This window comes from Engraulis encrasicolus, chromosome 15 (assembly GCF_034702125.1).
Source record: "Engraulis encrasicolus isolate BLACKSEA-1 chromosome 15, IST_EnEncr_1.0, whole genome shotgun sequence".
NCBI lineage: Eukaryota > Metazoa > Chordata > Actinopteri > Clupeiformes > Engraulidae > Engraulis > Engraulis encrasicolus.
The window spans coordinates 47,356,432-47,368,931 of NC_085871.1; the positions used below are offsets into that span (position 1 = coordinate 47,356,432).

The 12,500-nt window shown below is 46.4% G+C and overlaps 1 protein-coding gene across 1 annotated transcript in view; it reads left to right on the forward strand.

Moving 5' to 3' along the window:
* Positions 1-12,500, forward strand: part of lrmp (lymphoid-restricted membrane protein) — a 73,670-nt gene that overhangs the window by 9,095 nt on the left and 52,075 nt on the right. Inside the window, exons 7-12 of the mRNA XM_063217772.1 lie at positions 49-207; positions 1,815-1,932; positions 9,351-9,401; positions 10,410-10,487; positions 11,740-11,796; positions 11,999-12,058. Coding sequence (XP_063073842.1) covers positions 49-207; positions 1,815-1,932; positions 9,351-9,401; positions 10,410-10,487; positions 11,740-11,796; positions 11,999-12,058 — 523 coding nt within the window. The remainder of the gene's footprint in view (positions 1-48; positions 208-1,814; positions 1,933-9,350; positions 9,402-10,409; positions 10,488-11,739; positions 11,797-11,998; positions 12,059-12,500) is intronic.

Here is a 12,500-nt window from a genome sequence, read left to right on the forward strand (position 1 = left end):
GCATGCGTTGATGACTAATCGAATGCACTTAATGTGGTGTATGTGTAGGGAGACGTCTGACCTGATCTACTGCGTGGCGGACCTCCAGTGCACCAATCAGAAGCTTCAGGAGGAGATGAGGAAACTGAAGCAGACCATGGAGATGATGGACGACAACAACCAGAAACTAGTGGAGGAGAACCAGGAGCTCAAAACACAGGCCAAGATGTACGATATTATTATTATTATTATTATTATTATTATTATTATGATTATTATGGTTATTATTATTATTATTAACAACCAGAAACTAGTGGAGGAGAACCAGGAGCTCAGAACACAGGCCAAGATGTATATTACTATTATTATTATTATTATTATTATTATTATGATTATTATTATTATTATTATTAATATTAACACCCAGAAACTAGTAGAAGAGAACCAGGAGCTCAGAACACAGGCCAAGATGTAGGATATTATTATTATTATTATTATTATTATTATTATTATTATTATTATTATTATTATTATTAATAATATTAACACCCAGAAACTAGTAGAAGAGAACCAGGAGCTCAGAACACAGGCCAAGATGTGTGATATTATTATTATTATTGTTATTGTTATTGTTATTGTTATTATTATTATTATTATTATTATTATTATTATTATTATTATTATTATTATTATTAACAACCAGAAACTAGTGGAGGAGAACCAGGAGCTCAAAACACAGGCCAAGATGTACGATATTATTATTATTATTATTAGTAGTAGTAGTAGTAGTGGTAGTGGTGGTGGTGGTGGTAGTGGTGCTGCTGCTACTGGTAATAATCATGGAGGATAACAATCAGGAAAACGAGGAGATCACAACCCAGGCCAAACTATACTATACCTTTAGTTATAATATTGCTTTAAAATGTTGAGGGCCCCTGCTCTTAAGCATATGATGGCTGCTTATACAATCTATATTGTATGCATTATTGGCCTACAGCTATGTAACTGGCTGAATGAGCCTAAGAAGACATGTGCTGTGCTTCTCCCAATCATGAGAAAGAATATGATGCAGTGTTGTCCTCTGGCATATCAGTTAAGCATTATTTAATAGTTCTGTATGCAATGCAACTATTTTTACTCTATGAAAGTAAAGGAGGATCCGGAGGCAATCCTGCTGTTAAGTCCTTTGTTTTGTTTGTCCCACACGGTGCGTGTGGCACAAATAAAACAAAGGACTTAACAGCAGAGTTGCCACGCTACCCTCCTTTACTTTGATGTTTAAGATGCCACTTCTCCCCTGAAGACATGTTTAGCTGCAAAACTTACTGTACTTTAGTCATACTATTTTGTAAATTCGTGAAAATATCAAATTTGGCAATAGCTAGACAGCACAGTTTCAATGAGCAGCATAGTTGCAATACCTACTCTGGCCACCATCCTACACAGTGCAGCCAAAAATACTGGATAAGAGAAAGATAACGCAAACCACGCCCACTCAATGCAAAAGCGTGGGCTCAAGTTGGGTCTCCTAAGGGGGCGTTGTCCCCTCCTTCTATTTTTGAGGTGTTTGCTCAAGACGTGCGCTACCGCCATCTACAGCGCTAAGGGGGCTTGATTTATTCTCAACCTCAGGACTCCGAAGGTCTCCTAACCGAAGGTCTCCTAAGGGGGCGTTCACCCGACATAAAGTGGATACCGGAAAAGAAACAAAATGACGCTTCTTCTTAGATCCACTTTCTTTGGTGCAGCTTTAAGGGGGTATTTAAGAGAAATAAAGAACCCCTGGTCCACTCTAGACACATCTCTATAAATCAGTTCTTTTATTTGTCCTGCAGGGGGCAGCAGCTGCTGCAGCGTGAGAAGCTCCTGAAGGAGGAAATGGAGGAGATGAAGGTGACCCTCAACTCAGTGGAGGAGGCTCGCACCCGAGCCACACACCAGACCAAACACATGGTGAGTTAAATAAGGAGGCTCGCACCCGAGCCACACACCAGACCAAACACATGGTGAGTTTAGAGGCTCGCACCCGAGCCACACACCAGACCAAACACATGGTGAGTTAAGAGGCTTGCACCCGAGCCACACACCAGACCAAACACATGGTGAGTTTAGAGGCTCGCACCCGAGCCACACACCAGACCAAACACATGGTGAGTTAAGAGGCTCGCACCCGCGCCACACACCAGACCAAACACATGGTGAGTTAAATAAGGAGGCTCGCACCCGCGCCACACACCAGACCAAACACATGGTGAGTTAAGAGGCTCGCACCCGAGCCACCCACCAGACCAAACACATGGTGAGTTTAGATAAGGAGGCTCGCACCCGAGCCACACACCAGACCAAACACATGGCGAGTTAAATAAGGAAGCTCGCACCCGCGCCACACACCAGACCAAACACATGGTGAGTTAAGAGGCTCGCACCCGCGCCACACACCAGACCAAACACATGGTGAGTTTAGAGGCTCGCACCCGAGCCACACACCAGACCAAACACATGGTGAGTTAGATAAGGAGGCTCGCACCCGAGCCACACACCAGACCAAACACATGGTGAGTTTAGAGGCTCGCACCCGCGCCACACACCAGACCAAACACATGGTGAGTTAAGAGGCTCGCACCCGAGCCACACACCAGACCAAACACATGGTGAGTTTAGAGGCTCGCACCCGAGCCACCCACCAGACCAAACACATGGTGAGTTAAGAGGCTCGCACCCGCGCCACACACCAGACCAAACACATGGTGAGTTAAGAGGCTCGCACCCGCGCCACACACCAGACCAAACACATGGTGAGTTAAGAGGCTCGCACCCGAGCCACCCACCAGACCAAACACATGGTGAGTTTAGAGGCTCGCACCCGAGCCACCCACCAGACCAAACACATGGTGAGTTTAGAGGCTCGCACCCGAGCCACCCACCAGACCAAACACATGGTGAGTTAAATAAGGAGGCTCGCACCCGCGCCACACACCAGACCAAACACATGGTGAGTTAAGAGGCTCGCACCCGCGCCACACACCAGACCAAACACATGGTGAGTTTAGAGGCTCGCACCCGCGCCACACACCAGACCAAACACATGGTGAGTTAAATAAGGAGGCTCGCACCCGCGCCACACACCAGACCAAACACATGGTGAGTTAAGAGGCTCGCACCCGAGCCACCCACCAGACCAAACACATGGTGAGTTTAGAGGCTCGCACCCGAGCCACACACCAGACCAAACACATGGTGAGTTAAGAAGCTCGCACCCGAGCCACCCACCAGACCAAACACATGGTGAGTTAAATAAGGAGGCTCGCACCCGCGCCACCCACCAGACCAAACACATGGTGAGTTAGATAAGGAGGCTCGCACCCGAGCCACCCACCAGACCAAACACATGGTGAGTTTAGAGGCTCGCACCCGCGCCACACACCAGACCAAACACATGGTGAGTTAAATACCCAACTCAGTGGAGGAGGCTCGCACCCGAGCCACACACCAGACCAAACACATGGTGAGTTAAATACCCAACTCAGTGGAGGAGGCTCGCACCCGAGCCACCCACCAGACCAAACACATGGTGAGTTAAGAGGCTCGCACCCGAGCCACCCACCACACCAAACACATGGTGAGTTTAGAGGCTCGCACCCGAGCCACCCACCAGACCAAACACATGGTGAGTTAAATAAGGAGGCTCGCACCCGCGCCACACACCAGACCAAACACATGGTGAGTTAAATAAGGAGGCTCGCACCCGCGCCACACACCAGACCAAACACATGGTGAGTTAGATAAGGAGGCTCGCACCCGCGCCACCCACCAGACCAAACACATGGTGAGTTTAGAGGCTCGCACCCGAGCCACACACCAGACCAAACACATGGTGAGTTAAATACCCAACTCAGTAGAGGAGGCTCGCACCCGAGCCACACACCAGACCAAACACATGGTGAGTTAAGAAGCTCGCACCCGAGCCACCCACCAGACCAAACACATGGTGAGTTAAATAAGGAGGCTCGCACCCGCGCCACCCACCAGACCAAACACATGGTGAGTTTAGAGGCTCGCACCCGAGCCACCCACCAGACCAAACACATGGTGAGTTAAATAAGGAGGCTCGCACCCGCGCCACCCACCAGACCAAACACATGGTGAGTTTAGAGGCTCGCACCCGAGCCACACACCAGACCAAACACATGGTGAGTTAGATAAGGAGGCTCGCACCCGCGCCACACACCAGACCAAACACATGGTGAGTTAAATACCCAACTCAGTAGAGGAGGCTCGCACCCGAGCCACACACCAGACCAAACACATGGTGAGTTTAGAGGCTCGCACCCGAGCCACACACCAGACCAAACACATGGTGAGTTTAGAGGCTCGCACCCGCGCCACACACCAGACCAAACACATGGTGAGTTAGATAAGGAGGCTCGCACCCGCGCCACCCAGCAGACCAAACACATGGTGAGTTTAGAGGCTCGCACCCGCGCCACACACCAGACCAAACACATGGTGAGTTAGATAAGGAGGCTCGCACCCGCGCCACACACCAGACCAAACACATGGTGAGTTTAATACCCAACTCAGTAGAGGAAGCTCGCACCCGCGCCACCCACCAGACCAAACACATGGTGAGTTTAGAGGCTCGCACCCGCGCCACACACCAGACCAAACACATGGTGAGTTTAGAGGCTCGCACCCGCGCCACACACCAGACCAAACACATGGTGAGTTTAGAGGCTCGCACCCGCGCCACACACCAGACCAAACACATGGTGAGTTTAGATAAGGAGGCTCGCACCCGCGCCACACACCAGACCAAACACATGGTGAGTTTAGAGGCTCGCACCCGCGCCACACACCAGACCAAACACATGGTGAGTTTAGAGGCTCGCACCCGAGCCACACACCAGACCAAACACATGGTGAGTTTAGAGGCTCGCACCCGCGCCACACACCAGACCAAACACATGGTGAGTTAAATACCCAACTCAGTAGAGGAGGCTCGCACCCGCGCCACCCACCAGACCAAACACATGGTGAGTTTAGAGGCTCGCACCCGCGCCACCCACCAGACCAAACACATGGTGAGTTTAGAGGCTCGCACCCGCGCCACCCACCAGACCAAACACATGGTGAGTTTAGAGGCTCGCACCCGCGCCACACACCAGACCAAACACATGGTGAGTTAAATACCCAACTCAGTAGAGGAGGCTCGCACCCGAGCCACCCAGCAGACCAAACACATGGTGAGTTAAATAAGGAGGCTCGCACCCGCGCCACACACCAGACCAAACACATGGTGAGTTTAATACCCAACTCAGTAGAGGAGGCTCGCACCCGCGCCACCCACCAGACCAAACACATGGTGAGTTAAGAGGCTCGCACCCGCGCCACCCACCAGACCAAACACATGGTGAGTTAGATAAGGAGGCTCGCACCCGCGCCACCCACCAGACCAAACACATGGTGAGTTTAGAGGCTCGCACCCGAGCCACACACCAGACCAAACACATGGTGAGTTAAGAGGCTCGCACCCGCGCCATCCACCAGACCAAACACATGGTGAGTTAGATAAGGGGGCTCACACGCGCCACACACCAGACCAAACACATGGTGAGTTAAATACCCAACTCTGTAGAGGAAGCCCGCACCCGCACCACACACCAGACCAAACACATGGTGAGTCTAGAGCAGTGGTTCTCAAAGTGTGGTCCGGGGACCACTGGTCGTCCGCAACCAAGCTCAGGTAGTCCTCAAGGGGATCTCTACTTTTCCAAAACAACCAAGTACAAGTAGTAGGCTATATTTGTAATTAGAAAGCTAAAAATAGCGAGTCTGATCTTCACCACAATAACACAGCCTTGTAATGTCACAAGACAGTTGACAAGTGGACCCTGAACATTTTTTGGGGGACAAAGTGGTCCGCGATCTGAAAAAGTTTGAGAAACACTGGTTTAGAGGCTCGTACACGCGCCACACACCAGACCAAACACATGGTGAGTTAAATGTGGATTATGAAGATGACCGCGACGACGATGATGATGATGATGATGATGATGATTATTATAATGATGGTCAGCATGAACTCGGTAGAGGAGGCTAGCACCTGCGCCAACAAGGAGCAGATGACAAAGGTCAGCCTCAATTCGGTAGAGGAGGTCCGCACCCTCACAGCCAACCAAAGAAAGCACATGGTGAGGACGAATAGTAGTAATAATAATGATAATAGCAATACAATTTTAAAAATTGAGTAAAAAAAGTAAAATAATAATAATAGTGATGATTCATGAACATAGTCGCATTAGTAACATTTGGGTAAGGTCCACCTACAGTACATTGCTCATACACTTTTCATTGCTTTTATACACACTATTTTTATTATACTATTTTTATTTGTTCTGGTTGCTGTCTGAAGATGGATTAAGAAGATGGCCTTTTCTGGTGCCATGGAAACTTCTATTGAGTTCCGTTGAGAGTGATTGAGCGGCAGACTTTTAGAAAAAAAGATCCAAGGGGTCATGACGGCGAGGTGTTAACGTAGCCATGGTAACCGGATGATGATTGGCAGCTCTTTGTATTCCCTGAGGGAGAAGCAGTGCTGGTGGATAGCTGAGGGCTGCTTCAACATGACTCACTCAGTTCAGTGTGTGTGCTTGTGTGTGTGTGCCTGTGTGTGCGCGTTTGTGCGTACGTGCGTGCGTGCGTGCGCGTATTTGTGTGTGTGCGTGCGTACGTATGTGTGTGTGTGTTGTGTTCTTGTGACTCAGTTCCCAAGTGCTTGTGTGAGTGTTGCTGACTCACTGCTAGACAGCAGGAGCTGGGAGCTGCTTACATATAGAACAGGAGATGGACATTTGAAGAGTCAGAGCTCAAACTAGAAGATAAAACCAGGCTCATGACCGGTAGTTCAATTGAGAAAGAAGCCGTTGTGGTGGTGTAAACTATTGTATTAAGTTTTGTTTTAAAGTTTGAAGGTCTAGATTGAAACATTGTGTATTAAATAACCAGTGAAATGGTCGGTTAGCAGGAGTTTTTAAAAATTGTCTGATGACTGACCTATGGGCCATCTGACGCCTGCCAGCTGAGGTGTGCGGGTAAATAAGTTTAATGTGAATTGGACATGTAAAACCAAGTCATTTGGAATATATGAAACTAGATTGTAACTAACTGACAACATGTTGCCCATGACTGTCTATTAAAGCAGGTACTGTATTGTTCTGCAGGCTACTTGATACTCCCACACATCACATCACTGCATGACAAACAGGGGAGATGAGAATTATCAACAGAGAGCTGCAGGCAAGGCAACAGATGGAGGAGAGGAGATGAGAATGGGGGAAGAGAGGAGGAATGGAGAGGAGAGCAGGAGTAGAGGGGAGAGGAAAGGGAAGGGAAGAGAGGAGAGAAGGAGAGGAGAGGAATAGTGTGGAGTGGAGAAATAGAGAGTAGACAAGAGGTTAGAGGAGCTGAGAGATGATGAGGAAGAAGGCTAGAACAGGGGGGCCATTTCAATAAGCGAGTCAAAACGTTGACTATGGAAGTTTTATTCACTCTCATAAAAGCACAATTCATTTTCTCATTTGCAAGCGGGATGTTGAAAGAGGAACAGTCCCTCAAAAGTTGTGGCTAGGCTGACCTTGGGGAAACTTTGTTCTACCACAAGGAAGAGTACGGGGGTTAACATAATTAGATGGAGGAAGTATGCTCAATGCTTAAACACAGACAGCTTGAGTAGAGCTGGAAGGATGCATGCTCAATGCTAAAACATGCTGCTTCTTTATCAGCAGTCTTATGACCTGCTTCTGTTGGCATCACGCGTATTGCAGATCAATCTGCTACTGGCAAATAACCATCGCATTAGCATAGCCAGCCATATTAGCATACCACCGTATGACTTAAGAGCAGCATTATGACTCATGGTTTTGTCCACAGCAGAAAAAAACATACTAAAAGCTAATAGTGACACATTGATGCCTCATCTGGTGCTGAGGAGAGGGGTGAAGATGCTGGAGGAAGGATGCTAAACTGTACACTACTGAGGAGAAGTGGCAAGATATCACAACATAGATCCATCATCACCTGTTGCTTTTGGCATTATCAGCCGCATCGCTTCCCAATCTGCTACATATGCAAACGGCCACCGTATTAGCACACTGTATCAATGACTTAAGAGCAGCATTATGGCACATGCTAATGTCCATAGCAGAAATAAAACATAGCCTACTAACACCCTAGGCTAATAATGACCAACTGATGCAACATCTGGTACTGAAGAGGGGAGGCAGGATGCTTAAGTTTTGGCAAAGGACGCGCTCAACTTCTTGGAAAAACGAAAGTCTTTGGGTGCGAGATAAGAAGTATCAACTTAGGCAGGATGCTTAAGCATTGGTCTATCAAGACCTGTCGCTGTTGGCATCACCCATATTGCTGCTCACTCTGCTTCACATACAATTGACCACCGATTAGCATAGCCTACCATATTAGCATACCACCATACCATCTTAATGACTTAAGAGCAGCAGTATGACACATGGTTATGTCCATAGCAGAAAAAAAACATACTAAAAGCTGAGGCTAATAATAACAGATTGATGGTGCTGAGGAGAGACGGCAGAATATTGTAGCATTGATCTGTCATCACCTGTTCCTATTGGCATCGTCTGCTTCTCTCCCCAATCTGCCACATGTAAATGACCACCGTATTATCATACTGTATTAGCATACCGTATTAATGACTTAAGAGCAGCATTATGACACATGCTAATGGAGCAGGCTATGCCCACAGCAGAAGGACAATATCTGCATAATATTAATGATTAAACATTTTAATGACCCATTTAAAACCCATAATGCAACAGGTTCATGCAACAGGTTCTGTCCATAGCAGATGCGTTCATGCAACAGGTCACGTCTGCAGCAGAAGGAGCTTTGCCTGTACAAATGCAAATGAATGATTTTGGCGCATCATGATGATGCATATTAATGCTACAGGCCATGATGATAACAGGTGTTGTTTATTAATGCAACAGGATTTATCCATAGCCAACGGAGCAGCAACTGGCCTGTGCTGTGGCCTTGCCTGTATTATTGGTCTGAATATTAGGCAGGCAGTGTGTTGCTTGAGAAAATAAATGTAACACAAATGTAACTAAGTTGAATAAAACAGGATTATGAGAAACTTTAAATTACTGCTAGTCTAATCTAATTCAGTGAGACTTATCTGGCTTATAGGTAAGCTATCATTGTACATCCTGAATTTTAAAAAGTAAAAACAAAATGTGTAGTATTCCTTTAAATGTGTCAGTGCTGTGCTTGTTGTGTTCCTTGAGGGTTTTGCTAAATGCCTTCATTTGTCGTTCTTGTCGTCCCCTCAGGAGCGGGAGAACCAGGCTCTCATCTCCAAGATCACTGCACTTCAGGAAGAGGTATGACCTTGATATTTGACCTTCACATTCGACCTTGACCTTGTTCCTTAGTAGATTTGTTATCTCACTTCAGCCATAGGCACCAATACAAGACGGTGTACACCGTATTGACAAATAGTAGCACATATTTATCTGTGCATCAGTTGGCAAAGTGTTTATGATTTGAATACCACTTAATCTCCATCCGAAGGCTTGCGATGTGTCATTCGTCTCAGTACTTACAGAGGTTGTCCAGCTAATTGAATTTATTTCATGTTTTTTTTCTCTTCTTAGCAGCATGTTAAAAAAAGGAGAGCAGGTTGACTCATGGTGGATGCTATTTTAAGTGTTATGCTAAACACCCTTAACAGGCTGAATGAACACATCACTCGAGTCATCTCTCTCTCTCTCTCTCTCTCTCTCTCTCTCTCTCTCTCTCTCTCTCTCTCTCTCTCTCTCCCCTTCTCTCTCTCCCCTTCTCTCTCTCTCTCTCTCTCTCTCTCTCTCTCTCTCTCTCTCTCTCTCTGTGTCAAAGTGTACTAAGTCTTCTGTGTGTTAAATTATAGTACAGCTAATTTCCGCGACTTTATAAATGATATCTGCTGCGTATTAGAAGTATGGCTCACTTCCGCTGTTTGTTCCAGTGTCAGTCTCCCACTCATGTTCCTGCTTGGCTGTTTTCCGCATCTGTGTGGCTCAATGTCTCTCTGGCTTGTTTTCATTCTGTTTCTCTACCTCCATCTCTCTGCATCTCCCTCCATTCTTCCCCTATTCCTCTGACTCTTTTTGCACCACAACTGGTTATTTGTTGTTGTTTTTTTTTGTCTTGTCTTAATGCTTGATGCGGTTTGATCTGGCCTGCTCCTGTCTCTCTGATCTGTTCCTATCTGTTTCCATTTAACCCCTTCTGGCCTGGTTTTCGTCTGGTCCTGGTTTGGTCCTGCTCTGGTCCTGGTTTGGTCCTGCTCTGGTCCTGGTTTGGTCCTGCTCTGGTCCTGGTTTGGTCCTGCTCTGGTCCTGGTTCATCAGAACATCCGTGCTGCTGTGGAGATGGACGACCTTCAGAAGAAGATGGGGGAGCTGTGTGACATCAATGCTGACCTCCAGGTTAGTCAGACTGTGACCCCTCAATAGTGACCTTCAGGTTAGTCAGACTTGAGTTACCTCAAAATAATGATGACCTTCAGGTTAGGCTTACTGTGACCACATAGATGGAATTCAACATAGTCTGTTTGACCTCAAAAATTACATTCAGGAGTCAGTCTTACTCTTTAACCTGAAGGTCGTCTCTATTGAGATCAGTCTTTTTGTGACCACAACGATGGAATTTAGCCGCACGGTTACCTGACATTCAGGTTAGCCGTACTGTGTGACTTCACTATAAACGACCTTCAGTTTAGTCTTACTGTGTGACCTAAATGGTGATGACCTTCACGTTCGGCTTAATGTGTGACCTTAATGACCTTCGAGTTATTCATCATGCTTACCACAGTGCGCCTTTGGCTAGTCAAGGGTCTCTTATTTGTTCAATTGTTACTTTCTTTTACCATCTGTCTAGTTGTCCCACACTTCACTCTTCAATATACCCTGTAGATTTCCATGCCACGTTTTGGTGTTAACTCACCAGTTTAAAATGTTGAAAATGAATGGGGTTTTATTTCTGGTGAGTTAGAATTAAACTGGTGAGTTAACACCAAAACGTAGCATGGAAATCTACGGGTATATTGAAGAGTGAAGTGTGGGACACCAGGTCAACAAACAAGAACAGCTGACGGCAAAGCATCAAGGATATCTGGGTTTCCATAACTCTCATGCACAGTTTCTGCCACTGACTTCAATGTTAAACGCATCATGGCCGTTATTAAGACAGAGAGAGTCCTAACCAAGTATTGAACATTGCATGTTATGTAGAAAGTACCAAATTTCAACTGATTTGATGTGAACCGAATTTTGATGAAGAAAATTGTGATTTTATTACAATATTCTAATGATGCGAATTTCCCAATTCCTGGGTTTTTTGAGCTGGAAGGCCAAAATATGTAAAAAGAAAAAAATTAATGATTGGAATAGTTAAACAACTGTGAATCTACAATCCATGACAGTTTAACATTATTGATGGAATTATGGAAATAAATCAACTTTATCATGCTATTCTAATAAAGTGGCCTGGAGCTGTATGTCCATTCATCCATTCATCCCTCCCTCCCTCCCTCCATCCATCCCTCTCTCCATCAAACCACCCACCAACCTGTCCAGTCATATAGATTCCATATCCATGTAGATGTGTCCCATTGTTGTACTGTCTGTTAATTCCTACCATTCTCTGATCCCATTATCTCCATTCCTGTGTCATTGTCAGGTGAAGGTCCATTCATTTGATGGCGTCTTGAGGGAAAAGGATTCTGTAATATTTGAGGTCAGTCTCAAGCATTGAACATGAAGTGTTACTATGAGTAATTGTTTCTGAGGTGGATAGGTTCCTCATGTTGCCGTGTGTGTGCGCGTGCGTGTGTGTGTGTGCGGGTGCGTGTGTGTGCGTTCATGCATGCGTGTGCGCGTGCGTGCGTGCGTGTGTATGTGTGTGTGCGCGTGCGCGCGTGTGTCTTCATGTTCTGCAGAGGAATCGGGAGATTGAGGACCTGAAGACTGCCGTGGTGGAGTACTGCTCTGTTACTGAGGTGAGTGTGTGTGCGAGTGAGGGCTGCTGACAGCCCCTCCCCTGTGTGTGTGTGTGTGTGTGTGTGTGTAAAAATATACAGGCCACCATCTAGGTCTTCCACCTCCATTTTTGGAGGGAATTCCTTGAATCGTCTCTTCCCCTGTAGCAGTCAATGATTCTGAAGTACAAGCCTACTGTAGTCTGGGCCTAACAGTTCTCATTCTAAAGGAAATCCACATGGTTACCAGTGGTTACAATAGACACAGATAAAAACACAATGACCATTTACTTTTTGAAGGATTTCCTTTTTTTATTACGCACTGTACTGCTGTTACAGAGGCAAGGCTTCCGGTCGTCATTTCACTCTTCTGTATAACTTTGACGTAGCCGATTGTAGGGATGTAAATAAAATCGAAATGTATCGATGTATCGATCCAATCGAATCGTATCGAGGGGCATTC